At 61.3% G+C, this 27,117-nt stretch overlaps 1 protein-coding gene across 3 annotated transcripts in view; it reads left to right on the forward strand.

Annotated features, from left to right (window-relative positions):
• Positions 1-25,889, forward strand: part of KCNQ1 (potassium voltage-gated channel subfamily Q member 1) — a 345,186-nt gene extending 319,297 nt beyond the window's left edge. For 2 of the 3 annotated variants that reach the window (XM_049714016.1, XM_049714017.1), the window contains exon 16: positions 24,593-25,889. In XM_049714016.1, coding sequence (XP_049569973.1) covers positions 24,593-24,823 — 231 coding nt within the window. In that variant the 3' untranslated portion in view covers positions 24,824-25,889. The remainder of the gene's footprint in view (positions 1-24,592) is intronic. The other variant, XR_004475853.2, reaches the window with a different exon arrangement.
• Positions 25,890-27,117: the final 1,228 nt, after the last annotated feature.

A 27,117-nucleotide genomic window follows, 5' to 3' on the forward strand; every position in this document is an offset into this window, starting at 1 on the left:
TTCAATTCACTCTGCATGTGTAGTTATTACTCCCTTTTCATTCCTAATTCTTTGTTACTTTACTTGCTTAACGTTAATCTATTTTCTTGACTCTTCAAAAAAACAGTAGTTTGTTTTGTCGATCAATTCTATTTTCAAAAAATTCTTCTTTGTTTTGTTAATGTCCTCCTTTATCCTTTCTTATTCTTTCCTTGTATTTATTTTGGTGTTCTTTTTCTAGCCTCTTGAATTGAAAGCTTAGCCCATTTGTTTTCAAACTTCCTGATTTTTAGAAACTGCTATAAATATTCCTCTGAATACCTTTTTGGCAGCATCCCACAGATTTTGATATGTCATACTTTCATTGTGAATCTGTTTTAAATAAATTTAATTTCCATTTTATTTTCTCTTTAACCGAAGAATTATTCAGAAATATATATATTTTAACTTCCAGGTGTATCAGTTTTGTTGCTCTCTTTTTGTTACTAGTTTCCAATTTTATTTTAAGGTATAGACTTTTTCAAATTTATTGACTTTTCTTTTAGGGCCTAATAAGGTCATTTTTGTGAATGTTCTGTGTACATGTGGAGGCAGCAGAGCCTTTTCTGTTAGTTGAGTCATTCACTTCCTCTACATCCTTATTTTGTTTGTTCATTTTTCCCACTGTGACATGTCAGCTTCTGAGAGATAGGTGCATAATTGCCAATGATATTGTGGATTTCTTGGTTTCTTGGTTTAGTTTGATTTTTTTCTGTTCTGCACTCTGGGCCCTTAAAGTCTGGGCACATGTGTGTCCTTCCCTCAGGTGTGTGCAGTGGTCTCTGCTCCCCTCCCTCCCTCTGCTTCTTCTCTCCTTTTGGAACGCCTCTCCATCGGTTCAGGAGCCTCCAGCCTCCACATTCCCCCTCCTTTCTTTCGTCCCTTACTTTTCTCTTTCTGCCTGTACTATGTCATGAGTGATCCCACTGGCTTGGCCTCCACTCACTGCTCCCCATGTGCTGGCCCGTCCTGCTCATCGGCCAGTCTCTGGAGGCTTCTCTGGCCATCACAGCAATCAGGTCTTTGATCTCCAGTCCTTTTGCTGGCACCCCTTTGTATCTCTCTAAGGATGTTGGATCTAATCTAAAGCCCCCTGACTCCCTCTTCAGGCGTGAGTTCACCCCGTGGTGAGGCTGCTGTCCCACGGGGGTGGGATCAGGCTCTTCAATTGTTTGGTGACTCCTCATCTCGGGAGCGAGACCCTGTAGTTCAGGGAGTGGTTACCAGGTGAGCGTTGGAGCCCGGTGCTTCCTCCACCTCCCAGCTGTATGATACTAGGTGCAGAGGACATGGCTCGTGCAGGGCAGGAATGTGGCAAGTGAGGACGGAAAGGGGACCAAGGGCCTGGCAGGGCGAGGCAGGGGGAGCGTGGTGAGAACCCTGCACCTTGGGTCTTCACGCCAGCCCAGGGGAAGCTCTGGCCAGCTTTCAGGGGCTGGGGTGGGGGTGGCGGCCGCTGTGTGATCTGAATTGTTGCTCTGGCTACGGGGGGCAGGGAGCCTGGGGGCTGGCCAGGTGGGCTCAGGTGGGATGGGAGGTCATCGGGCCTGAGCCAGAGCAAAGGAGAGCAGGTGGAGAGCCCGGGGACACCGAGGAGGAGTGGCCTGTGGAAGAGCCCCTCAAGGGCAGAATCACACAGACTCCCCACCACCACCCCAGTCACCAACAATGTCCTCTGCCCTGACTATAGTTCTAGACCATTCATGGTGGCTGCCGGAACTTTGAGGTAGGTCCTGGTATTGTCCCGCTGGAAGTCCTCATGGCTGCTCAGAGGCACTGCCCTCTTTCCCCCCTTAATCTCTTCCCCCTTACCTGCCTGGTCCTTGAGGTGTCCCCTTAAAGGGCACTTCCCCCAGGAGACCCCAATTATCCTTCACTGGAACCGTGTCCCTGCTCTACAAGCACGTATGAGCACGGTGCTCACATAACAGCCCCAAAGATGTCCCTGTCCTAGTCCCCGGCACCTGTGAACATGTGACCTCCCATTGCAAAGGGGACTTTGCAGATGCAATTAAGTGAAGGCTCTTGAGGTGGGGGAACCACCCTGGATGATCCAGGTGGGCCCAGTGTCATGGCAGGGGTCCTTATGAGAGGGAGACTGGAGGTTCAGAGTCAGAGGAGGGGCTGGGATGACAGAAGCAGAGGTCAGAGAGGAGAAGAGATGCCACATGCTGCTTTGAAAGCAGAGGCAGGGGCCACGAGCCAAGGATGCAGTAACCTCTGGAAGCCGGAAAAGGCCAGGAAACAGATTCTCTCCTGGAGCCTCTGCAAGGGACGCAGGCCTCGTGGCACCTTGACTTTTTGCCCAGTAGGCTCCTGACCTCCAGGGCTGTAAGAGAATAAACTTGTGTACTGCTAGGTGTGTGGTAACTTGTTCCAGTAGCAGTGAGACACTGATACAAGCCCCAACTCCGTGATGGGCCTGGGGTACAGCAGCGGACAAGATGGACGAGACCCCGCCCTCATGGGGGTTACCCTCTAGGAGGAAGGGGTGGGGACTTATACAGTGCTGTATGTCAATTATATCTCAACAAAACTGGGAAAAGAAAAAAAAAAGGAAAAAAATCATGCCGAGTGCTATAAACAGAGCTGAAGGGACCCAGAACAGGGGTTGGGACCCCACCTAGGAAGTTAGCGAAGCGCCCTGTGATCTGCACACAAAGCATGAGTGGAAGTGAGCTCGGCGAAGCAGAGAGATGGAGAGAGCCTTCCAGACAGGGGGCTGCACGTGCAAAGGCCCCGAGGCAGGAAGGAAGAGGCCTGCTTTGTGTATCTGAGAGGACGTAGAGGGCTGAGCACAGGCCAAGGGAGTGAGTGGGGTGAGGGAGGGTGAAGAGCTGGACAGGGCTAGATCAAGGAAGGGGCACTCAGGGTGAGGACAGTGGGGCACCCCAAAGGACATTAGGCAGCAGAGCCACATGAAAAATGTTGCATTTGTAAGATCACTCTGAAATTCAAGAGGATAATGTAATCATTAAGCCAGAACAGGATGCTATGAAAAAGAAACAGAGAACCAGAAAGAGCTCTTGGAAATGTAAAATACGCTACTGAATTAAAAACAAAAAAAACCCAAAGAAAAACAGTGAAAGATTGAAGTCAGTCTCCCAGAAAGTAGAAGAAAGACAGAGAGACGGAAAATAGGAGAGAACAGCCAACAAGCATGGAGACTTGGTCCAAGGAGACTCAACATCCGACTACTGGACATTCCAGGAAGGGAGATGAGAGACAGCTGAGGAGAGGAAACGTCAATGGAAGGGAGAGCCCACCGAGAACCTGGACTAAAAGGGCAGCCACCGTGTCCTCGTGTGCTTCCAGAACCTTCCCAAAAACCTAACAGGTGACCTACCAAACCACAGGCCTCAGAACAGGTTGGTTTTCAGTAGAGAAGACTTACAAAGATGCCTTCAAAATTCCAAAGGAAAGTACGGTTCTATACCCAGCCAAGGTATCTATCAAGGGCGAGGATACCATAAAGGCATGTCTGAAAACACGTGAGAGTTCGTGAAATTTACTTTCCGCACCTTTTCTTAGAAAGTTATGGAGAAGGTGCTCCAGCGAAACGTGGGAGCAGGTGAGGACAGAGGAAGGCATTTCCGGAAGGCAGGCAGCAGTGGGGCCTGTGCAGGGGGATATGCCGGGGACGTCCCAGCCCAGGCACGGGCAGAGGCCAGGCCGCTCCAGGGAGGCCTCCCAGGAAGATGAACAGGGTGGACTCAGAGGCAAACCTGATACAAAGGGGCTTCTGAAACAGCAGAGGATCGCCCCAAGGTAGGCCATGCTAGAAAACAGGGTGGAGAACCACAGAGCCCATGGCTCTAAAGGAGTAAATGCTGGGCGTAGATCTCACTGTGGACTGAATGACAGTAATGGTGAAGCGATCCTGGGAAATGAGAGAGAGGGGATGCATAAGATGGTGTGAGAGAGCTCAACCCTCACCCTCCATGGAAGGAGTTATATAAAAGATTCTGAAGTTGATGAATCAAGAAATAATATGGGAAGCATGTCCCCTAAGGCTGATAAGAGAACTGCCAAAGGGAAGCCTTAACAGTAGCGGCCCCCTGAGTGGGACGGAGGTGTGAACGGAGGTCCACATGGTCCTCTTTCATTATAAGCTATACAGCGAGTGCATCCTCTCGGCTACACCCACGTATACCCACCCAGCCACACTCTCTCTTACAGACACACACACACACACACACACACACACACACACACACACACGTAATGAACTCTTCCCACAAGAGCTGCTCTCTGGCTGGAATGTGAGACGATCACAGGGGGACCAGAGGAGGTGGCGAGACAGGTGAGGGGCCATGGCCAAAGTCCTGGGAGAAAGGGGGAGGAGAGGACCACAGGGTGGAAAGAAAGGCGATGCAGGAGATGTTCAGGGGGTGAAATCCTCAGACTTGGGGGTGGGTTGGATATGGAGGTGGGGGGGGACATCATCAGGAAAGGAACCCCCCCCCCGCCCTGGCTCTGTCTTGGCCACTCAGTGGGGGAGGGAAGGCCAAGGTGATTCCCAGGAGGGAACACGGCGTAGGAGGAGGTGACATGTCTCTGAGACGTCTGCGTGGGAGTGTCCACCTGCAGCTGGGGTATGAGGCTCAGAGGGGGGGTTGGCGAGGTTGAGGGTGGGCGGTGTGGAGCTGGCACCGAAAGAAGGGGTGTGTGAGTGAGGTCACCCAGCAAGAGACCCCTGGGGAGGAATCTCGGGCGTCCCGTCACCCTAGGGGAGGTGACTTCGGGAGGGGGTGCACTGTACCATCGGGGGGCCCGGAAACAAGGTCTGGGGTATCCCACCGGGCGTGGTCTGACTCGGTGCTGCCGCCGTGTCCACTCTGACCACAGTAGACGCTGTGCTGACCTGACCGGGGACGTGGATCCCACCATGTGGGTCACCAGGACCCCCACGCCAGTGCATAGTAGGTTCCTCATAAATCCTGGTGGCCCGAGTGACGGGACGAGGAGGTGGGCATTTGGGGTGGGGAGCCTGGGGGTTTGTCGGTGGATAGAAGCTGCTCTGCCCAGCGAAGGGCCCGGCTGGGCAGCTGCGGGCCTGCTCCTCCAGCCACGCCTCGCCTGCACGTGGGGGCAGTGCAGGAGCAGCGGCATGTTTGACCTCAGACTGGGGCCAGAGACCAAGGTCGGATGGACCTGGAGCGGGACAGCCTTGGGCCCAGAGCTGGTCACAGAGGAAAAGGGCCCAGAAAGAGTGGGAGGTGCCGCTTCCCCGAGCTGTGGCAGAGGCCAGGCCTGAGCTGGACCCTCCCTCCTGCTGCCGCCCCAGACATCGGGCTCCCCGGGCGCGATGGGCTGCCGGGCTGCCGGGTGCAGAGCGAGACCGATGGGGAGGCCAGGGGAGGGCCCTCCCAGCCCACACGTTCTGAGTCCTCCACCCGCCTCAGCTCAGCATCCTTCCAGGGAAATGGGCGTTTCCTGCGGGAGGTTCCAGGGGCCCCGGGTTTCAGGGCGCGGGCGCGGGGAGGGGAGCGGAACTGTCCACAGCCGTCCTCTTGCCAGCATCCCTTTGGCACTGGCTGCGGGGGGCCCCGCCCTGCGTGCCCAGAGTTACACTATTGACGCTTCCTTCTTTGGGTTAGATGTCGTCTTCAACAAATATTTTCTGAATGTCTGCTATGTGCTAGGCGCTGGGAACACGGGGGAAAGTATGTGGACCTGCCCTTGAGGGAGTCGTGTTCAATGGGGCCATGGACAGTAAACAGACAATTAATTATCTTCCACAGAGAAGGAGGAAGTGCTCCCAACATGGTTAGTCATTCACACTTCAGTATGAATGAGTGTCTCCCATGCCTTGCTCAGTAACAGACTGGACCCGAGCGGCCTCACCCTCCAGGGACTAGGGCAAGGGTAGGAGTCAGAGCAGAGAGGGGGCGGGGAACTCCTTCCCACAAACGCTTCCCCGGCTCCCAAGTTCCCAGGCTGCATCCCTGGGGCCCCCGGGAGGCCCTCCCTCGGACCCACCCCCACCCGGCCTGGTCTCAGCCCCCCCAGCCGCCGCCCCCCCGCCGTACCCCCGCCCCGTACCCCCTCCTCGAGGCCTCGCCCTCCCCGCCATCCTGGAAACGATTTTGTTGTCTGCAGGGATCATGTGTAGCTGCCTGTGAGTTATAAGTCTCCGGAGCGAGCAGCCTGTTACCTAACCAGGCCCGGCTCATGCCAATGTCTTGAGTAATTATTGGGGGGCGGGGGGCCGTCCAGCCCGCAGCAGAACCTCTCCGAGGGAGTGCTATTGTTTTTCATGTCAGCTGCATTTTAAGGCTACATTTCACGTCAGCTGTGACTTGGAAGGAAAGAGGGCCCGGCCTTTGAGAAATGAGACGGGGTGGTAGAGGGCAGCTTAACCCTTTGCACCCCCCATGCGCCCCAGCTTCCCAGGGTTGCCTGACAGAGAGCAGGCTTGTCGGGGATCAGAACCCAAGGCCAGGCCCAGCGGCCGCCACTTGGCAGCGCTGATGGAAACCGCGGTGCGGTTACGCACAGACAGTCACGGAAACTCGGAGGACGGCGGCGTTGGAGGGCGAGCACCAGGCCCGGCTCCGAGCCCTTCCCCCACGCCTGCTGCCGCACTCCTGCAGGTCTCCCCCTATCTGGCAGATCTGCAGCTGGCAGGCAAAGAGCTCTGGGGCATGTGGGGGGGGGGGGGCACGGGGGGGGGCCAACCAGCCCACCTCACCAGCCACCGCCACCGGTGGGCCTGGGGGAGAACAGAGAGGGACGCAAGGGAAGTGGGGCTCCCCGGGCATCCCTCTTCTCTGGCCCCAGACCTGCCTCCACCCCAGATCTGTTGACTCAGTGACTCAAGCACTGACCAGAGGCCAGGAGTGGCCCCAAGTGCTGGGGAGGCCACACAGACCCCTTCCTCAGGAAACTCAGTCCAGGGAGAGATGGACAAGAAACCAGCAAGCCAAGGGGTGGGGTGTGGAGTTCCGGAGCAGCAGGGCCAGGCGGAAGAAAGCAGGCGCCGGCGAGTGAGCCATGTGGGAGGCAGGCAGGGGGTCTCCCAGGAGGTGGCATCAAAGCAGAAACCAGGGGCTTCCCTGGGCGCAGTGGTTGAGAGTCTGCCTGCAGATGCAGGGGACACGGGTTCGTGCCCCGGTCCGGGAAGATCCCACCTGCCGTGGAGCGGCTGGGCCCGTGAGCCATGGCCGCTAAGCCTGCGCGTCCGGAGCCTGTGCTCTGCAACGGGAGAGGCCGCTACAGTGAGAGGCCCGCGTACCGCAAAAAAAAAAAAAAAGCAGAAACCAAACAAGGGAGGGTCATGAGCTGGACAGACGTCCAGGAGCAAAGGAAGGGCTGCCCCAGCCACCTCGGCCCCTCCTGACACCTTGTGTTGCTGACAACCAGGCTCTGCAGCCCCCCCCACCCCACCCCAGGCCTTAGATGGTTCCCAAGCTTCTGGTTAAGGCGGAGGTGGATTCCCTCACTCACCTGTTCACTAAGCCATTCAACAAACCTTTACTAAGTGCAGCTGTGGGCCGGGAGCATCAGGCCCGAGGTCCTGGGGTGAAAGAGCCTGGAATATTGGGGGACAGCAGCTCCCGGGCAAGTGGGACTTGGGCAAGTGGTATGAGATGATGGGGGCGGGCGGTGGCTGGTAGGGGCCAGATCGGGGCCTGGCAGCCCCCATAAGGAGTTTGGATTTGTTTTCGCTTGATCAGAAGCTGTAGGTGTGTTTTCAGCTCTAAGCCCAGAGGTGACATGCTCTGATTTACATGTTTCTGAGCTATGTGTAGAGTGGGGGTGTGGGTGTGGGGGGGAGGCAAAGAGAGCAGCTAGCAAGGAGATGATGGACTAGATTCAGGGCAAGGGGCTTAGTCCCAGCTGTTGCTGAGACAATGGAAGTGATGGTAGTCTAATCAAGGGAGAAATTTGCCACCCATAGGGTCCCAGCTGAGCTGGATCACCCAGAGCCTGAATGTGTACAGCACTACAACAGGACCAAGGGGCCTTCTCTCTGTTTACCTCACTGTCTGAAAAGAAAAAAAAAAAAAAAAGGTTATTTTCAATCTGGGGTTCTATACCCAGTCAAACTCTCAGGTCTGAGAGTAAATTAAAGACATTTTCAGACGTGCACAGTCAGAAGTTTTACCTACCACATACCTTTTCTCAGAAAGTTATTTGAGGATATGCTCCAGCAAAAGGAGGGGGAAACCAGAAGGGAGAAGCACGGCATCCAAGAACCAGGGGAATCCAACACATCCCCCCCCCGCAAAGAAAGAGGCCAAGGACATTCCTAACATGATGGGGGAAAGAAGGTCTAGCATTACAACTATTCAGCAGGCCTAGAGAGTAACTAATCCTTCTAGGGCCCTAGGAAGAAACTTCCAGAAGAAAAAAGGATAAGGCTGATAGATTGCTGGTGTTCTCAGCAGGATGGATAGAAGCTTTACAATTCTGGCAGAGAGTTCAAGAGCAAACTAGTGACAGATGCACTGAAAACTAAGCAAAACATAAAGGCAATTTTAACCCCAGGGAAAACAAAAAGCTATAATCATAGAAGAGCACATGACTTGGCTGAAAATAGCATTTACATAGTGATGCTGTTACATAATGTTTACGTAAAATGCAAACAGTAAATATTTATTTAGCCTAGAATTGCAATGTAACTATATTGGCAGGATAGGGGAGTGGCGGGGGCAAGAGACGTGAAAATGAAATCTTGATCTCTCGTCTTCCCTGTTAGGCAGTCACTAGATAATGTCTAGAACTTCAAAAGCAAGGGGTAGACATATAAGCGTGTGGTTTAGAAATACCAAGGTAAAGGCAAGAGACAGCAGGGAGGGTTGAGGGGTTGCCTCTGGGTCAGGAATTGAGGATGAAAGATATCCACCCATGGGAGCTCTTCAGCTGGGTTTGCTGCTGGTGGTGAGAAAACTCCAGAATGGAGGAAGAAAATGGGGCGGTCTGACGGTGCCCTGGGGAGGAGGAGGTGGAGACGTGCCACTGGGTTTGGGAAGAGCGGGACAGCGGGTGCAGAGGCAGGCCAGGTGTGTCCTCATGTCACGTGTGCAGACTTGGGGCTGGCTGGTCCCCCGACAGGAGCCTTCTGGGTAGCCAGGGGGCTGGGGCTGTATGGGATGGGGCAGCGGTGAGAGAGGAGGGCTCACTGGTAGGCACCCCCTTCCCACCTTTAACTCAGGTTGACAGAGGGCCCTGGCCTCCTGCCTGTGTGGGCCTCCCAGAGCTGTGACCCAAGTGGTACCAAGGATGGTCTCCAAAGCCCCCAGATCCAGGCACTAGTGGGGAACCTGCAGGCTGTGACAGAGGGTGAGCCAGGTCCTCCCAGAAGCCTGCAGACCATACCCGGTTTGGTCAGCCTGGGTGCCCCCCACCCGGGCCCAGTGTCCCAAGGAGCTCTTCCTCTCGGCCCCAGGAGCAGGAAGTGTGGGCGGGGAGCCGCAGGAAGGCCTGAATGTCTCGCCTTCAGGTCAGCGCAGGCCAGGTGGGCCGCGGGCCAGCCCGGGGCCTCCTTCCGGGGTGGAGGCTTCCCCACACTTTCACTCACCTTCCGAACATTGTGGGCCGTCCTGGGAGCCCCCACTGCTCAGTTGCCCCCAGGTCTCTGACGCACCCCCAAGGTCACCCCACCCCATCCCCTCCAACGCCCCGGCCACTTGGCCACACACCTCGGGATCAGGGCTGGGGACCCCTAAGGTCACCTGCCTCAGTGTGGCGGCTGGAATGAGGCGGGCACAAGGGTGCAGACGTGGGGACAGTGAGGGGCAGCCCTGTCACCTGCACAGGCGCCGCAGGTAGCCTGGCCTGGGGGCCAGGGGTTTGGAGATGGAACGGGGGTGGGAGGCAGATACCCTGCTGGGGAGGCACGTTTGACCCTCCACCGCCTCGTGGCGCGTCCCTTCGCATCCCTGTCTCACAGACGCAGAGACAAAGGCTCAGGGGGGTGACGCCAGGAACGCCAGGTCCCATGTTTACATGTGGCTGGGCCCAGGCTGGAGACCGGGCAGGATGGGGGCCTGTGAACCACATGGGCAAAGGCCCCAGGGCGGGACCACCGGCAACAGTAGGGAAGCGAAGCCCGGGACCTGGGGGGTTGCTGGCAGCAGAGGGGAGTGGGACCCACCAAGTGTGTCCAGATGGGGCTGGGGCGCTCGGGCCCAGCCTGGAGCCCCAGCGGCTTCCTGGCCCACCTGCTCCCCCCTCTTCCTCACCCACTTCCCGGACACTGGGTCTCAGGGTGGGGCAGAGGCGCAGCAGCGCCCCCTCAGCCACAAGGTCCCCCCACACACTGGGCATCTGCGTGGCCAGGTGACAGAGCAGGCCCCCTGGGGCCACGTGCCCCCCGTGGGTGAGTCATGACCCAGGGATGCGGCGGCTCGGCAGGGGAGGTGAGCAGGCAAGGCGAGGGCGGGAGCGGCGGCTGGCGCCCCGACTGCCGAGAAGCAGAGCGCCAAGGAGGGGCCGGGGGGGGCAAAGCGGGTGCGGGGCCCCGGGCCCCGTCTTCTGGGGCTGCTGGCGCCGCCCCTCCACCGAGGGCGTGGGGGACTGAGCTCCCCGTCTCAGAGAGTGTGCAGACAGGTGGGGAGGAGCCCGGCGTTCGGCGGAGGAAGAATGCGGCCCAGGGGCTTCCGCCTCAGGCTGTGGGTCTCACAGGCCGGGAGAGAACAGGCCTGGAAGGGTGTTGTCGCGTGCCCAAGGTGGCGAAGGCCCACCCAAGCCCCCAGCTGGTCCTCCAACGCCAGGCAGGGTGCAGGGCTTGGTCCTGGACAGGCAGAAATCCCCGCGGCTTCCCCAGGAAGGCAGGTTCCAGGAAGGGCGCTCCAGCCCGTTCCACGTCTCCTTCCCCACAAGCCTCTTCCAGGTGCCAGGAAAGGGGCTCGAGTCCAGGTCCCCGGGTCTGGGACCCCAGCCCAGAGCCCCCCGGCCCAGCCTCCAACCCAGGTCCAGCCTCAGGGGGCTTAATTCAGGGAATCCTGTCCTAGGGGCAGGAGCCAGGAGTGGGGGCGGGGCCGGGGGTGGCCCTGACCTGGGTGTGGGCCTGGGGGGCCCGGGGCGCCAGGGGCTGCCTGCCCGTCTGGGTCAGCTGCAGCTGCAGCCCGGCCCTGGGCGGCTGAGTCATGGGGCCGCTGTTTCCAGGCCAGGACCGAGGCAGGAAAGGCAGGGAGACTGGACACGCCGGCACCTGAAGGGTGGGCAGGCGTGGTCCCCCCTGGGCTGGGGGTGGTCAGCCTGTACCCCAGCTCTTCCAGCCCCCCAGCCCTTGACACCGCCCCTGGATCCTGCTCCATGTGCCAGTTCCCAGGTTCCCCCCACTCCCCAGTGTAGGGCCCAGCACAGCCCGGTGGAACTCTGCCTGTGTACACACGCACACACACACACAGGCACACACGTGCCAGCACACACACGGAGGCCAAGCCCCCCAGCCCCTCTGCTGGTTGCCCCACCTGGGGCTGACCTGGGCAGTCTGGCCTCTGGTGGCGGCGATCCACTCCTCCCGCAGGTCTTTACTTCAAGGAGTTGTGCCGAGAGGGGTGTCTTTGCAGAAAGAGAACCTGGGCAGCCCTGAGACAGGGCATTTAAGAGAATACTCAGCGGTGGGCAGAGGCAGCTTGAAGCTCCTGGGGAAGAGCCCGCCCCACAGAGGCAGCAGGTGCGAAGAGCCCGCGGTGCTTCTGGGCCTGGACAGAAGGCCCACGGGGCTGGGGCGGCGAGGAGGACCCGGCCAGATCGTGATGGCCTCGGGGCCACTGCAGTGACCCTGGCCTTGACTCTGAGGGCATGGGGGGCCCCCGGTTTAACGTCCCCCTCCTGGGGCCTAAGAGTGGCCATGGGAGAGCAGGTGGGGGGGCCGCTGGCAGGATCTGGGGGACGCTGGTGACCGGGCCCGCGGTGGCAGCTGCAGGGGTGGGGGGAGCCTCAGATTCTGGATGGATTTGCTGGGCCCTGAAAGTCTCCAACCTTGACCCTGTTGGGTGCCTCTGTGGCTGGTGACTTGGGGAGAGGGGGGGAAGGCTGAGCCGCCTGGGTGCACTGGGAGGACAGGAGGACAGGGCGGGCAGGGGCTCCTCTCCCCCAGATCAGGGAGGCGCGGAGGAGGGGCGGGGGGCTGGGGCGGGGGAGCCTGTCTGGGAGCTTGTGGAAGGGCCCCCGCAGGGCCAGCCTCGCGGCCGACACCGACGCCAAGAAGACCGTTCCTGGAGAGCGGTGCCCTCCCCTGGGTGTGGCCTGGGGCGCCCTCAGCCTCCCCGTCCACAGACGGACACAGACGACGTGGCGTCTCCGGAGCCCGTGGAAAGGCCCGCTGCACCGCCGCCCCGGGGAGCGGGCTCCGTGGGCATGTTTCAACACGGGCGGCCTCCAAACCCGTGTTGAGTGAAAGGGAGCGAGCAGAGAGCCTAGCATCTCATGTTACCGTTCATGCTAAGCCTGCCGCGGATGGATACTGTATCGCATGCGCGCGGGCTCGTGTTTTGAAATGGCTGGAAGGATAAACACCAGATCGCTGAGACGGTTACCTGGGACGGGGCGGGGACAAAGCCAGACGCGCCAGGTCAAAGGGGATGTTTCTTTGAAATGTTTTTACTTCTTAGAGAAAATGTTTTTGAAGAGTACTTGTATCACGCAAACCCTTTGTAAAGAGGTTCCTTGAACAGCAAGAAGTCCAGCTGGGCAGAGCGTGTGGCCAGGGCGGGGGCGCACGGGCGCTGTCCTGGAGGCCGGCCGGCGTGGGGTCAGCAGGCCTCCAACTGTCCGGGGAAGAGGCTCTGGGGGCCTGTGCCGTCGGGGACCAGCCGGGAAGCTGTGCAGGTGTCCAGAGAAAGGACATAGTCCAGGGCTGGGCGGGAACAGAACAGCCAAGGGCGGCCAGAGAGAGGCACGGAGAGAAGCTACACGAGGCTGTGCGTGCGGGGGAAGCGGTCAGAGGCAACTGGGAGGTGCTGGGAGCCTGGGGGCACGCTGGGGTCTGTCCAGAGGAGCTAGGCCCTGCCCCCAGGACACTCCAGCCACGTACGCGTCCATCTCCGTTCTGAGCTGCGGCACAGACTCTCTGTCCCCTCCCTGCTAGGGGGCTGATGGAGGCCCAGAGTCCCCCAGGTGGTCAGGGGTCATGGACTGCCTGGCAGTATCCCCGCTTTCAGGGAGGCGGACATTTAGGAAGCAAACGATGCAAGCGGCACCTGGGCAGACCAGAGTGGCTGGAAGGGGCAGAGCAGGGAGGTGATGGCAGGCGAACCGGGGTGGGGGGTGGCGGTGTTTCTAAGGAGGAGACCCTCGCCTCGGGGCCCGAAGAATGAGACCGTCTGCTGGTTCAGGAGATGGGTGGAACGTTCTAGAAAGCGGGCCGGCAGGTGCAAATGTCCTGAGGCAGAGAGGGGGTACAGCACATCCAAGGAACTGATAGAAGCCAGTGCAGGGCAGGAAGGGGCAGTGGCCGAGGTGGGACACAAGGCCCAGACCGTGAGGGACCCTCTGGCCGAGGCGGGGCTGTGTCTTTGGCTTGAGAGCAGTAGGCGGCTTGCAGGGGTCTCACCAGGGCAAGGACGGGGTGCGAGGGGTGGAGGGAGGCCTGCTGGCTGTGGAACTCATGGAGGGTGAACCCACCTCGAGAGGCACTGCGGGCCCAGGGGTCCTGAACTGCCCACACCCTGGCTGATGGCCCCGAGATGGCGGGGGCGGGGAAGGGGGGCTGGGGGCAGCCAGGCCAGGGTAGCAGCAGACAGAGGCAGATGGGACTCTAATGACGGAGCTGCTGGGTGGCCCCTGCCCACCTGCCCGCCGTCACTGGGCCGCGTGTCACCCGCCTGCCCGCCCGCCGGGGCTGGGGGTTTGGCTGGGGTGGCCGGGTGCTCGCTGGCTCCCGGTACAAAGTGTTCTGCCCGGCGTCCCCCTGGCTTCCAGGACTTCGAGGCTCGTCAGAGGGGCAGCGCGGGAGGGGGAGGCGGGGGAGAATCAAATGCAGGTGGGGCCTCCGCCCTGCCGCCAACACAAACACGGCCTCTCGGCTTCCAGCGCCTTTTTCCAGCCTGCCCTACATTCCCGCTCGCCCGGCCCCGAGGAGGGTGACTGAGTCGGCCAGCCTGGGGCTGCCCGATGTGGGCAGGGCAGGCAGCCCCCACTTGGCCTCTGCCGGCGGGACCCCCCCTGAGGCCCCAGCAAGGGGGCTGGCCAGCCTGTTGGGAGGCCCAAGCCCCGCCCATCCTGAGCCAGGGTCTCCCCCTCCACCAGCCCACCCACCAGGTGACCGTGGGCAGCTTCCTGGCCTCTGTGTATCCTGGTCCCCACTGCCCAGGCCCCCTTCCAAGCAGAGAGGCTCCCGTGCAGCCCAGGAAGCTGTGCGCTGCCTGGGGCCCCCCGACTCTGCCACTGCCCCCTCCGTAAGCCGTCCCATGAGCCTTCCTCCCCAAAGTCCAGGCAGGGCGGCCTCAGTGGGCACAGTCAGGCGGTGGTTGTGAACGACTCTGGGCACAAACGTGGCCCCCACAGAGATGCGGCTGGAGGGAGGAGGTGGCCCAGCGTGCAGGGGTGTCGACTGAGCACATGGGTAACACAGCACACGCAGAGCCCCCATGGGGCTTTCGTCCTTGGGGGTGGGGGGACGGGCAGCTAGAGACGGAAAATATAATAAATAAGCCAGTGACGTCGGTGTGAGTCCTGGAGAAAAAGACAGTAGATGGAGGATGGGCGCAGGTCGCCGCGTTTAGCTCAGGGCCCGAGGAGGTCTCGTGGGGAAGTGAGCCTTGAGCAGAAATGTGGGCGAGGTGATGGTGTGAGCCACGCGAGAATCCAGGAAGACTTCCTGGCAGCGGTGGCAGAGAGAAGAGGCGGGAGCAGGGCAGAGAGGAGGCCTCATGCTGGAGCTGCCTGGGGGAGGGGTGACAGCTTGGAGCCTCGGCCCAGACTTTCTTTTTATGTTCAGAGCTCAAAGTGGGGTTTCTCAGAGTTCTGAGCAGAGAAGCAAAATCTCTCAGACTGTGGGGCTGAGGGCAGAGGTCACTGAGGTTGTCCAGGTGAGAGCTGGTCCATGCTCCCCTGGCCACCTCCCTGCTGGACCCCCGGATGGAGCCAGCAATGTCTTTCACCTCAAGAAAGAACAGCCCTGCCACCCACTAGCCACACATGTCATTAAGACCACCCTGAGTAAGACGGTTCACTGTAGACTGCAAAGCATGTACGAAAGAATGTTCCAGCTCCATGGGGCAAAGAAAGGTCCTTTGGTGAAGTGTGATGTATCGACAGGCTGATCGCTGAAAGCAGGCCTGCAGCTCAAAATCAGTCCCACACCGTTCCACGAGTGAAGGGTGAAATACAGATCTAAAAAGTCCTAGAAAAAAAATGTGTCAGGGTCGGAACTGGGAAAGCTACTCCAAGCGTCACAAAATCTAGAAGCCGCAATGGACAAGGCAAACGACTCTGACTCCATAAAAAAGTGAAAAAGTAAATAAAATTCTGTATGACATGACCAAAAATGATCATCAGAATTGCCACGAACCAATTCACATGACCAACGGCACACCAGGGACAAACGTGTGATGTGCATGTCAAAGGACAAACTTTCTTAATATACAAAGAGCCCTTACAAGTCAATGACAAGGAAAAGGCCTGGCCAGCAGCATCCTGGGGAGGGAAGGAGCAATGGGCTTAGAGGACATCTGCCCCCCACCCCACTACTGGGGCCCTGGGAGATGGCAGAGACCTCATTTTCTCATCCAGCAAATATCTGTGAAACACCAACTCTATTCATCCCAGGCGTATTTAGTGAGCACCTACCATGTGCCAGGCTCTGGGAGACCCTCTGGGGACGTGAACGTGACAGCATGGTCAAAGGCCTGGCCGCGGTAGGGAAGCCCACTCTCAACATTTGAGCTCAGGTTATATGTCGTGGTGGAGGACAGTTTTCCAGGCAGAGGGAGTGGCAAGTGCAAAGGCCCTGAGGCAGGATCGAGAGGACTGTGCCCAGGATCTGAGAGAAGGGAGGACGGTGAGGGGGCTGCGCGGAGCTCAGGGGCTGTGGATGGAGGTGAGATTTCATTCTGGGTGCACTGGTAATTCTGCAGAGGGAGACAACTCAGCCTGGCTGCCGCTGGAGTGAATGGGAGGGGGACGGACCAGTCAAGTAGAGGCGATTCCAACAGCACAGGCCAGGGATGCCACTGGCCTGGGCAGGGGGCGTGGAGGGGGGCGGTGCTGGATTCAGAGCGTGTGCTCTCGAGAGCGGGTGGGACGTGGGCGAGCGCCAGGGGAATCCAGTGCTTTGCTCTGTGGGTGTCGGTACCACTTTCTGAGATGGGAGGATGGGACTGCGGGCAGGGCAAGTCTGAGTTCTCTTTGGGCCCTGCTGCACCAAGATGCTGTTAGACCTGCTTGCCAGTGGAGACGGGGTTCTGGGGCCCCCGGGAGAGTGCAGAGCTGCGGCGGAGCGTCGAGGGAGTCTGTGTGGAGATGGTGCCGGCAGATGGGGGTCCTTGGGCTGTGGGGTAGAGGACCTGCGAGACTGTCCCGGCTGCGGCGGATGAACACTGGAGAGGTGGCCCTGGTTTATGATAATGATCCTGACACCCGCCCCCCTCAGCAGTCAGCCTGGACGGAAGCAATGCTGCGGGTGCCTGGCGGACCCCAGGCATCTGTGGGGCTGCCCCTGGGTAAGCGTGTATCCGTGAGGCAGGTAGAAGGTTCTTCTCTCCATCGTGACACTCTCTCAGAGGGGAGCAACCTGCACTCCTAAGGGGTGCTCAGCAAGGGTCAGCCAGGAACTGGCAGGCCCCCAGAAGGGTCTGGGGTGACCAGGACCTTGACCATGCTGTGCCGAGGACCCAGCTGAGGCATGGCTGACCCTGGTGACGGCTCAGATCACCTGCCACCCAGCAGCCAGACAGTGAGAGATTTGAGGGACAGTGGCTAGGACAGAGGCCTTGGTCTACAGCCTCTGAAACGCCCACCCTGGCTGATTCATGACGCTAAACCAATGCACCAGTCCCAGGGGCCAGGGCGCAAGTGGCTGCCACATCGCCCACCTCTTCTGGCCAAGGTTCACCCCCTGCCTGGACTCCGCCTGGGCGGAGGACCCTGGGAAACAGGCAGAACGGCTGGTGTGTCGGTGACCAGGGGTTCCAGAGATGGTGGCATCTATCTCCCAGTTAGGAGAGTGCGCTTGGCACCCGACAGAGCCCCCACTGCTCGCCCGCTGAGCTGCCCCATCCCAGCAGCATCACCGCCTGGTGGAAGGGTGCTCACCTCTGTGGCACGTGCAAAGGCCCAGGGGCCCAGAGGTCCAGGCAGATACACTTGCACCCTTCGGCAGCTCAGGGAATGATCTGGTGGACGGTACAGGGAATTGTGCAAAACCAACCCGGGGCGGCGCGTGCACTCTTGCACATGCAGTCTCCCTGCCCTTGTAAAGCCTGAGTACTCGTGTACACACACGTCTTCACGTATACGTGCCAACTGGCCCTCAGGCCACGCTGCACACAGGCAAATTACTAACAATAATTACAGTAAAATGGTCAACAGGAGACTTAATCAGAATTTGCCAGATGCCAAGCACTCTTTCCAGTGGTTTCCTGCATTAATTCATTCAATCCTTACAACATCCTGCTGAGGGAGATTCTACCAGCATCCCCATTTTACAGATGGGGAAACTGAGGTTCAGAGAGGCCAAGTGATTCACCCAAGGTCACCCAACCAGGAAACGGCAGAGGCAGGACATGAGCCCAGGCAGCCTGTCTGTGTGCCCAGGCCCTCCCCGCAGGCTCTGACCCGCTGCCCTGCGGCCCGCACACCCAAGACGCGTCCTTCCCCAGGGCCCCCCACAGACCGGCGTGCACACGTCCCGCCCCGGCCCACATGCCCAGCGCACGCCCAGCCCAGCAGGCTGTGGGCCAGGCTCCGAGGCTGTGTCCTCATCGGGCTGGGTGCACCGTGCACCGCAGGACAGAGAACTCGGCAGCCCGGCCGCCCTGGGGACTGGCAGTAAAACCTCGGCAGCTAGAAAACGGGCTGATTTTTCCTCAAGAGCTAAAGCACTAAAACAAAGTCATAAACACAATTACACCGTCTCCTGCCATAAATTACAATGTTATGAAGCGCTGTGATCTATTTCCACTCATACCCGGCTCTGTGAGACCGGCCAGCCCCACGGGCTCTAACGAAAGGATGATTTATGGGTGCTGTTCCCGCATTCTCGCCGTGGGGGAGGGGCATTCCCAAACTCCCAGCGCCAGGGGCAGGGCCCGGGAGCGGGGCCCAGGCTGCCCGCCGGGCAGGGACCTCCCCCCAGGACAGCTGGCCCTAGGCAGGCAGGTACCCCGCACCACCGCCCCCTTCCCCCTTGGCAGAAAGGTTCCCCGGGGGCTCTGGCGTGGAGGCTCTGGGCTGTGTAGCGCCCACCATATTCGTTCCACAAATGTGAACAGGGCCCTCTGTGTACCACCAAGGACAGGCAGAGGCGTGGGGCTCCTGGAGCCCAGTTCCAGTGGGAGAACCAGCTAAGGAGTGAGCAGACACAACCGCAGGCCAGCGGCCCTGGAGCAAATAAGGACCAGCGTGGGGATGGTGGGGGGCCGTGGCAGAAGGAGGGACATGGCCGCGATCAGGGCTTTTGGTGAGGTCCAAGGGTGGAGGGTGGCTGATGTGGGCAGGGGAGCCGCTGGGGAAAAGGGCCTGAGGCAGGCGCACGCTGCCATGTTTGAGGGCCAGCAGAGCGGCCTGGAGTAAATGCAGAGGGAAGAAGGTGGGGGAGGCCGCAGAGCAAAGGGGGACAGGTCTAGGGCCACAGGTGGGACTCAGGCTTCTCCTGGGAGTGAGGGGGGAGCTCAGGAGGCTGTGAGTAGGGCAGCGATGTGACCTGGTTTGTGTTTTGAAAGGACCACATTGTGGGGGAAGGCTACCTGGCAGGCTACTGCAATAGTCCTAGCATAAAAAATTGGCGGTCTGGCCTGGGCTGGGAGCAGGGGTGGGCAGGGGTTCCCAAGTTCTGCTGACAGTCAGAATGTGGAGCAGGATGCGAGATTTTGGAGTGCTTTTCTGGGATGAGGAAAATGTGCGCGGAACAGGGTGGGTGCCGAGAGAGAGAGAGAGAGAGAGAGAGAGAGAGAGAGAGAGAGAGAGAGAGGGCTCGACAGAGGTGCAGGAAAACCATGGTTTTATGGTCTGAGTTGAGGCCTGAGGTCCCCAGGGATCGAGCGTGCGGGTCTGGGGTGTGTCCCTAGCCTGAGCCTGGGTGCTTAGGGTGAGAGGACAGCAGAACACAGCTGTCACATCAGGGTGGCCCTCCTCCTGCCATGGTCTAGCAGACACCAGGACGCAGTCAGCGTCCCCCCCACCTTGGTGCTTTCTCTCAGTGACATCCATTGCCCTAGACGTGGGTGTTAAGCATCACCTGCATGTGCTGGAGGGCACAGGGGGCAAAGGTCACAGGTCACCATGACCCCCTCCCTCACCAAGCAGCAGCTTGCGGAGGGCGGGCCAGGGCCAGGGGTAGGGCAAGAAATGGCATTCTATGGAGATGGAGAACCCAGAGTCCCGGGGGCTGGGATGGGGGGGGCCCAGGACCACCACCTGAACCCCACCGGGCAGCCACGAGGCCCAGGGGGCGCAGTGTCACCGCTCAGCCTGAGTCCTTCCTGGGTCCCGCAGGCCCGTCGTCCAAGGCTGTGGCTGGGCTCCAATGGGGGTGGGAGCGGGCACTCCTTCCACCGGTCAGAATTCACTCACCATACCCTGTGTCCTGCCCCATGCTGGGGGCTCCTCACAGACTGTATGTTTGGGAGGGGCCAGGGTGGACTGCCCACCCAGGGCACTGTGAGGTGTGGCTGGGGCCCTGCACAGGGAAGGCGGGTTTCTGCCCTGAGCTGTCCAGCGCGGGGCTCCCTCTCTGGGAGGCCAGGATAGGGACAGGGGTGGAGGTGTGGCCAGCTCGGCACCCCTGCCATGGGCCACTGGACCTGCCCCGGCTATGAGCGGGCCCCACCTGGTCCCTCCAAGCTGCATGCAGGGACTCAAGGCCCACTGTGTCCCCGGGCCTCAGCTGTGTCACCTGTCTAATGGGCTCAGGAGCAGCGGGGAGCAGGGGCTTGTGACCTGGGCAGTGCTGGGCCTTGCAGGTGCCGCAGGCCTGTGGCCAGGGCAGAAGGGGGAGATAGGCCAGCAGCAGCCCCTCTGCAACCCCTGCTCCCTGGCTGCTTCGCTCCCGTGCTCCCTGCTGTGTGTGAAGGGGCGTGAAGGGGGCAGAGCCGTGTCGCAGGGCGTCAGGAGGACTGAGCGGGCCTGTGCACAGACACACTGAGCAGTCATGGCCACGTCCCTGCGCCTGTCGCCGGCATGTGGGCTTGGGCAGGGCTCCCCGGAGCTTCAGGCCCCCGCACACCCCATGACATACCGGGAACCCCCAACTCCCAGCAGCCCAGCTTGGCCCCAGGGCTGGCATCCAGCTCAGTGCCGGGTGTTTAAGTATTTTGAGCATTGCCCCCGAGAGCGGCTCAGTGACTCTTGGTCCGGCACAGTCTGCAAACGAGAGGAGAGCCCAGAGGTCTTTTGCCCTGTGACCCTGCAGAGGGCCCTGGGCTGGCCCAAGAGGAGCCCTGCCTCCCCCTTTAGATGTTGACCCATGGGGACCCTGGGGCACCACGAGCTGCCCCCCAGGGCAGGGGACTCCCTCCCCGCGAGCCCCAGGCCTCGGTGTCTCCCACCCCTGCCCGTCTTTGGCCAGTGTGGCCGAGACAGCCCAGGGCTTGCACGTGGCCAGGGCCATCGGCGGGTCCAGAGCTGGGATCAAGGCCGAGCAGGTTCTGCAAAAATTTCCCTTGAAAGACTCTTTTTCAAGATTTTCTTTTGAAAACAAATTCATAAGCACATCAAACAGGAATCCCATCCCCTGGGTTTGTCACCACCGCCCGGGGCTCTCTAACTGGTTGTTATTCTAATTGCTTTTTTTCTCTTCCGAGGGCCGGGAGTCCTCTTATGGTTATTAATTTGGTGAATGGAGGCAGGGAACAAGGGAGCTTTTGTTGGCCTTGCCCTTTGGTCACTATCAAATTGCAAATAATGACGAGATCCAAGATCCCCAAAACTGATGTGCCCCAGCGGCTCCCGGGGAACGCCGTCCCGGTCCCCGAGCGGGCACTGCCTTCCTCTGCAGGTGACAGCGCCTCACCTGGACACCTGCCCGGAGGCACGCACTTCTCTGCGGCTGGGGATCGGCTCAGGCCGCTCCCTCCGGCCGAATGAAGTGCTCACTGGGTGTCACCATCGAACATGAAGCAAGATAAAGGCGCTCTCCTTGGGAGGAGGAGAACCCAGGGCGGGGGAACCCAGGGGCCATCTCTCTGGGACGTGCTCAGCCCTGGAGAAGCGTGGCAGGTGTGAGTCACGCTCACAGAGCCCGCGGGCACGGGCTCCTACACGACTGTCCTGCTCCATCCTCAAGAACGCCCCCCACGGGAGGAGCAGCATGCCCCCACTTCCCAGCTGAGAAACTGAGGCCCAGGGAGGACAGCACAGCGGCCAGGTCTCAGCGTGGGATCTGACTTGGCCTCCTGGACCAGCCTGACCAGGCTCACCCCACACTGTGGGGACAGGGGATCAGTCGCTGAGAAGGACGGAAGCCCACCCGGGCAGAGGCCATCACCGGGCCCCAGGGGCCGGGCAGTGCAGGGCAGGCTCAGGCAGCCCAGAGCCAGCGACGAGCAGCAGACAGCCCCGGGTGTGTGGCGCCGAGGTCAGCCACCAAGGGCGGGGGGCCGGGTGCGGGGAGACGTGGCTTCACAGGGCTTGGCCCACCCGGTGATCACCACGCCCTGAAGCCGGACCAGGCGGGTGACTCCGAGGATCCCCGCCCATCAGGCTGGGGCTGGGCAGGCGGGAGGACCCTGCAGGGGGCCAGGAAGACCCAGGGGGACCCTGAGGGTGGCCAGAGGACCACAAGGACTCAGCAGGTGGCCGGGGGGACTTGGCAGGAGTCTGGTTTGGCCTGCGGGCTGCCCCACTTGCTCTCTCTCCCGTCCCATCGGTGGCGGCATGTTAACCTCCTCCCCAGACCCGCTCCTCTCCTGTGCGAGAAGGAGGGGGAGGCGTGAGGCCCAGGCTTTGGGCCGGCTCTGGGATTCTGGCCCAGATCCGAGCTCGCCCCCGGCGCCCCTGCCACCTCCAGCAGTCTGGCTAATGCGAGCATGTCCCCTGGGACCAGGGAGCCCGGTGAGCCCCCCCAAAGCCCCATCTCCCATGAGCAGCAGCCCAGGGGGCCGAGGTGGGCTTGAGTGCCCCAGGTGGCCCCCTGAGGGCGAGCTCGGCCTGGGGCCAGCCTCCCGCCTGCTCCCGGTGGGGGCTGTGCTATCAGCCCCCTGGGATGCGCCCCCTCTCCAGCCGTGCCCGGCAGCCCCACCCCTTCCTGAATCCCAGCCATTCTTCCATTTCCTTTTTTCCCAAGAACACCCTATAAAGGCTTCCATACCCACTTGCCCTGCTGGGGGCTTCAACAGATGTTCAAGTGGCATAAAGTGAAAATTTATGAAACCACAAATTTTCCTCTGTAATGTATTTGGTGCTCTAATTGGTGCCAAACCAATCAATACCCAAGCCGGGGCCTGCACAGCGGAGCAACATGAAGCTCGCCCGCACCAGCCTCGCGCAAGGCTCGCTCCAGGCTACCAGGCGCGCAGGGTCCCCCACGGGTCTCCCAGGGCATAGGCGGGCAGTGGGACTGGGGGCCCGGCGGTCTTGGGCCGAGGAGAGGGTCCTCCCCAGCCCCCCTTGGCTGGGCTGCCAGGGTCCCAGCCAGAGACCCCAAACGAGACTCTTCTCCTGGGGCCTCGGGGCCTGCGTCTGTGGGTGGCCTCAGCATATGGTGGGACTAGGGTGTCAGGGAGGCACCCGGGGGAATGCAGGGGTGGGGAGAGCTGAGTGAGGGCCTCAGGCTCTAGCCCAGCTAAACCAGAGAAGCTCTGCACCCCCTTCCCTTTATAGCCTGGGCTCCGGTATCAGATGTGTCTGAGAAAATAGGTTAGGCCCCCCTGGCCTGGCTGAGGGGGCCTCAGACATGCAGCTGTCCCTGTCCCCAGGCCCAGGGGCAGGGGAGGAGGTCTCAGTCCCCCGCACAGTCCGAGGAGGCAGAGGCGGCAGGGGAGACCAGGAGGCCCCAGGAGACAGCACTGGCCTCAGTGCTGCAGCCACCATTGTGCGAAGCTGGGGACGTGGGTCACAGGCCCCACCTCACAGGCAGCCGTCCTGATGGGGGGCTGTTTCTCCACGCTCCAGCCCCCATCCTGCTCTACCTGCTGCTGGGTCTCGAGAGAGCCCCGTGGCCCCAACTCAGGAGAGAACCCTCCCCTTCTCCCCCTCAGCCAGCCCTGCCCTCCCCCTGACTCAGCGTCCAGCGTCCACCGTCCACCGTGGGAGGGAGGCTGTGGACTGCCCCACCCGCCTCTGAAGCCCAACCCGGGCCAACCCGGGGACCCAGCTCCACAGCATTTGTGGCCTCTTCAACCCACAGCATCTTCCCCGGGGCCGACCCGCTTGGCCAGCACCCGGCTCCGTCCGGTCCTGGGGTGGGGATGTTGCCGCCAGCAGTGGGGCCCAGGTGGGTCCTGGGGCAGTCTGGCCCAGGGCGGCTCAGAGCACACACATCGCGGACCGTGTGTGTGTCCAGGTGGACGGCCGGCCCCAGCCAGCCCGGCCTGCCGCGTCCGCAGCCCCGGCGTTGACCCCTGGCGGAGCCGTCCCCGGGCGTCTACCCCAGCCACACTCTCCCCCGAAGCAGCTCTGTGTTCTCGCAGCTTGGCCCTTATCGGTGACCATCTGGCCACCTCCGCTCCCTCCCCCATCGTTTCTAGTCTTTCCAGTGTTCCAGGTACCCAAGGCGGGTATTATTTTCTGACGGAGACCCTGGGGGAACCACCCCCAAGGGCACTGCAGGCCCCAGGGTGAGCCACGCCTCATGCCGGCTCATGCCAGGACGTCTGCTTCACCCCTGCCCCTGCTCTGAGGGCCCTGGGGTCCTCTTCCCACCCCCGGGGCTCACTCCAGCCCCACCCCATCTTGGCCATCCAGCAGCCCCTGCTAAGTACCTGCAGCCCCAGGTCCATCCTCCATCCACCTCTCCTCCAGCTTCATGGGGCGACCCCACCTCGTGGGGTGGGCAACCCCAGTGCTCAGCGTGGGAAAGGCCTTTGGGAAAAGCATGGTGGGCGTGTGGCCCTGGCTGACCCCTGGGGATTGGTACAGGTTTGGGAGCTCAGCTGGGAAGATGGTGGTGCCCCTGCTGAGTTGGGGACTGTGCCCGGCCTGACAAGAGCACCCTGAGGCACAAACCCTGTTGGTGGGCATGGGGGTGGGGGTAGATGGCAGGGGAGGGGCCCCGCCCTGCTACCTGCTCAGCCGCTGGGTCTCAGGTGAGGGCTGCAGAGCGGGGCTCCCTCCACGCACGTGTGTGCACACGTGCAGACTTGCACAGGGGCCACGGACACACACACACACACACGCGCGCGCGTTCCACACACACGGCCGTGACCAAGGCCAGGCCCCGTCCCTCCCCTGGCCCTCAAGGAACCCAGGCCTTGAGGCCACCTGCACACCGCCCGGCTCACCTCTGATCCTGTCCCTGCAGGTGACGCAGCTGGACCAGAGGCTGGCGCTCATCACAGACATGCTGCACCAGCTGCTCGCCCAGCACCACGGAGGCTCCCCCGGCAGCCGGCCTTCCAGCGGGGGCGGGGCCCAGGTGGTCCAGCCCCACAGCGGTGGCTCTATCAACCCCGAGCTCTTCCTGCCCAGCAACGCGCTACCCACCTACGAACAGCTGACCGTGCCCCGCGGGGGCCCCGACAAGGGCTCCTGATGGGGGCTCGGGGCCCAGGCCTGAGAGGGGAGGCCCGGAGGAGCCCTGCCCGGCCCACCCCACCTCCCACTCAGCACAGGCACCGCTAGGCCTCAGCCCCCTCTCTAAGGCCCGAGACGGCAGTCCCGCTCTCCAGGGCCCCAGACGCCCGGTGGACTACAGGGCCCTGCGGCCTGCCTGGGGGGCTCAAGACCGCCTCTTCCCAGCCAGCGGGTACTAGAATTTGGCTGGGTGCTGGGAGGAGGGGCCTCTCGGCTCTGAGACCGGGGTCCCCCCATTGCCTGCCTGGTACTCGGGACAGAGCAGCAGGGGGTCAGGCCGGGCATCCCAGGCACTTGGTCTGTCCCATGTATGGCCAGGGAGCCGCACAGCTGTGTGCAGGCCCCAGGGCATTCCTGAGGGGAGACAGAGGGACGGCCTGGACAGGGTCTGTGAGGACCCCACCCCCAGCCTCAAATCCAGGCCCAGGGGGACCCAGGGAGAAGGCAGGCCAGGCAGGGCAGGGCAGGCCCAGCCCATGCCGAACAAAGGATGCCCACGGGCAAGGCCCAATCAAGGCCCCCCTGGCCTGGGCCTGACTCCCTCAAGCTCCAGGGATGCTGACTCAGGCCGGGAGCTGGCGGGGAGCTGCTCCTGAGGCCACAGCTTCCAACGGGAGGGACGTGTCCACCGCTGTGGTCAGAGCTCTTCACTGGGGGTGGGCTGCCCACCAGTGGAACCGGGGTGCTCAGGTCCCCCACTTTGGACTGGCAGCTTCTCCTACCCATTCCGGAGAAAAGAGGAGGGTCCCCAAACCCCGCTCTGCGTGTGGGCCTCACCTCCAGCTCCCTGCCTGGTCTAAGCAGCTGGACGGACACACAGACGGTGGCCTCCCCGACCCGCTGCTGAGCCGCAGGGGAGCGGACGGGCGCCACCACCTCTGGCGAGACCCACCTCCTCTGGCCTGCTCCGCCTCGCCGAAATCAGAATAATCTGTGGTGATTTGGAACCTGTGCTTTAATGAATTTCACAGTGTGATTTTGATTCTTAACCGTTCAGGTTTTTCCTAATAAATGTGGAATCACAAAATTGATCTTGCCCTGCTCTCGCCTCCTTTCCTGGGGGAGCAAGCGACCCATCTTGGGGACAACCTGGCTTCCCGTGGAGCTGCTGCCCACCCCTCAACACCCCAGCACCCCTCACCCCGTCTGTGCCCACCCCGGTGAGGGGGCCCAGAAGCCTCAACCCCCTGGCCTGGGGTTCCTGGGAATGGGGTGGCGCCAGTGACCCAGGAGCACCTGGAGGCCGGGCTGTTCCTGTCCCCCCGACCCAAGGTCGGGCTCCAGCCCACCCGCTAAGCCTTTGCTCTTGCTGGTGCCTTTGCCGGGGGGTTCTCCTGTCCCCTCTCCATCTGTTGAAACCACTCCCTTGGTCTCCAGCCAGGCTCAAAGCCCCCTCCTACAGGAAGCTCTCCCTGATAGCCCTTTATGAGACCAGCCCCACCCCCAGGTCTTGGGACCCTTCAAGGGGGGAGGGGCGAACAGGTGAGGGTCATCGCCCCCAGACAAGCAGCTTGGGGACCCTGTCCTCAGGATTCACATCCCACACGCACTTCTCAGGTCTCGGGCTTAATTCTTAACTCCAGGACAGCACCTGCCCCCACTCCCACTGCCAGCCTCCCACTGCTGCCCACGGGCATCTGGGCCCCTGCCTCCTCCAGGCCCAGCTCCGTTCCCCCCAGGTCCTGCCTGGAGCCCTCCCCAACCTCCCTCTTGGACGGGACCCCTGCAGTCTCCTTGGAGGCAGGTGCCCAGGTGGCCGCAAAGCAGGAACTCCTGGTCCGTGTGGAATGTCAGCTTGGGCCCCTGTGGGAGGGGAGGGGCCTGGGTCCCCCTTTGCAAAGCCCCAGGGGCTCCCCGGAGCCCAGCCCTGGCTCCCACCCGAGGGGACGTCTGGCCGTCGGGCACTGGCCGGTGTGGGGGAGGGGAGGAGGGCCAGCGAGGGCCCGGGGCCTCCCCAGCCCAAACCCCCGGGGGGGAGGGGCGAGAGCAACAATTACTGGAAAGGCAAAAGCTGTTGTTTCCTTGTTGAGTAAATATTTGTGGAAACCCCAGGAGGCGGCTGGCTGGAGAGCGGGGCCCTCCACGGTGCCCCCGCCCCGCCCCGATGCCGGGCACGGCCCCCAGCCCTCGGGGCACTCGCTCGGGCCGCCCATCTGGGCCGGGCGCGGCCCCTGCACCCAGCCCGGCTTTGTTTTGCGTATTATCGACTGCGCACGAAGTGCCCGAGTGCTTCACTCCTGGACGGGCCATTGC

The sequence above is a fragment of the Orcinus orca genome, chromosome 8 (genome assembly GCF_937001465.1).
Source record: "Orcinus orca chromosome 8, mOrcOrc1.1, whole genome shotgun sequence".
NCBI classification, from domain to species: Eukaryota; Metazoa; Chordata; class Mammalia; order Artiodactyla; family Delphinidae; genus Orcinus; species Orcinus orca.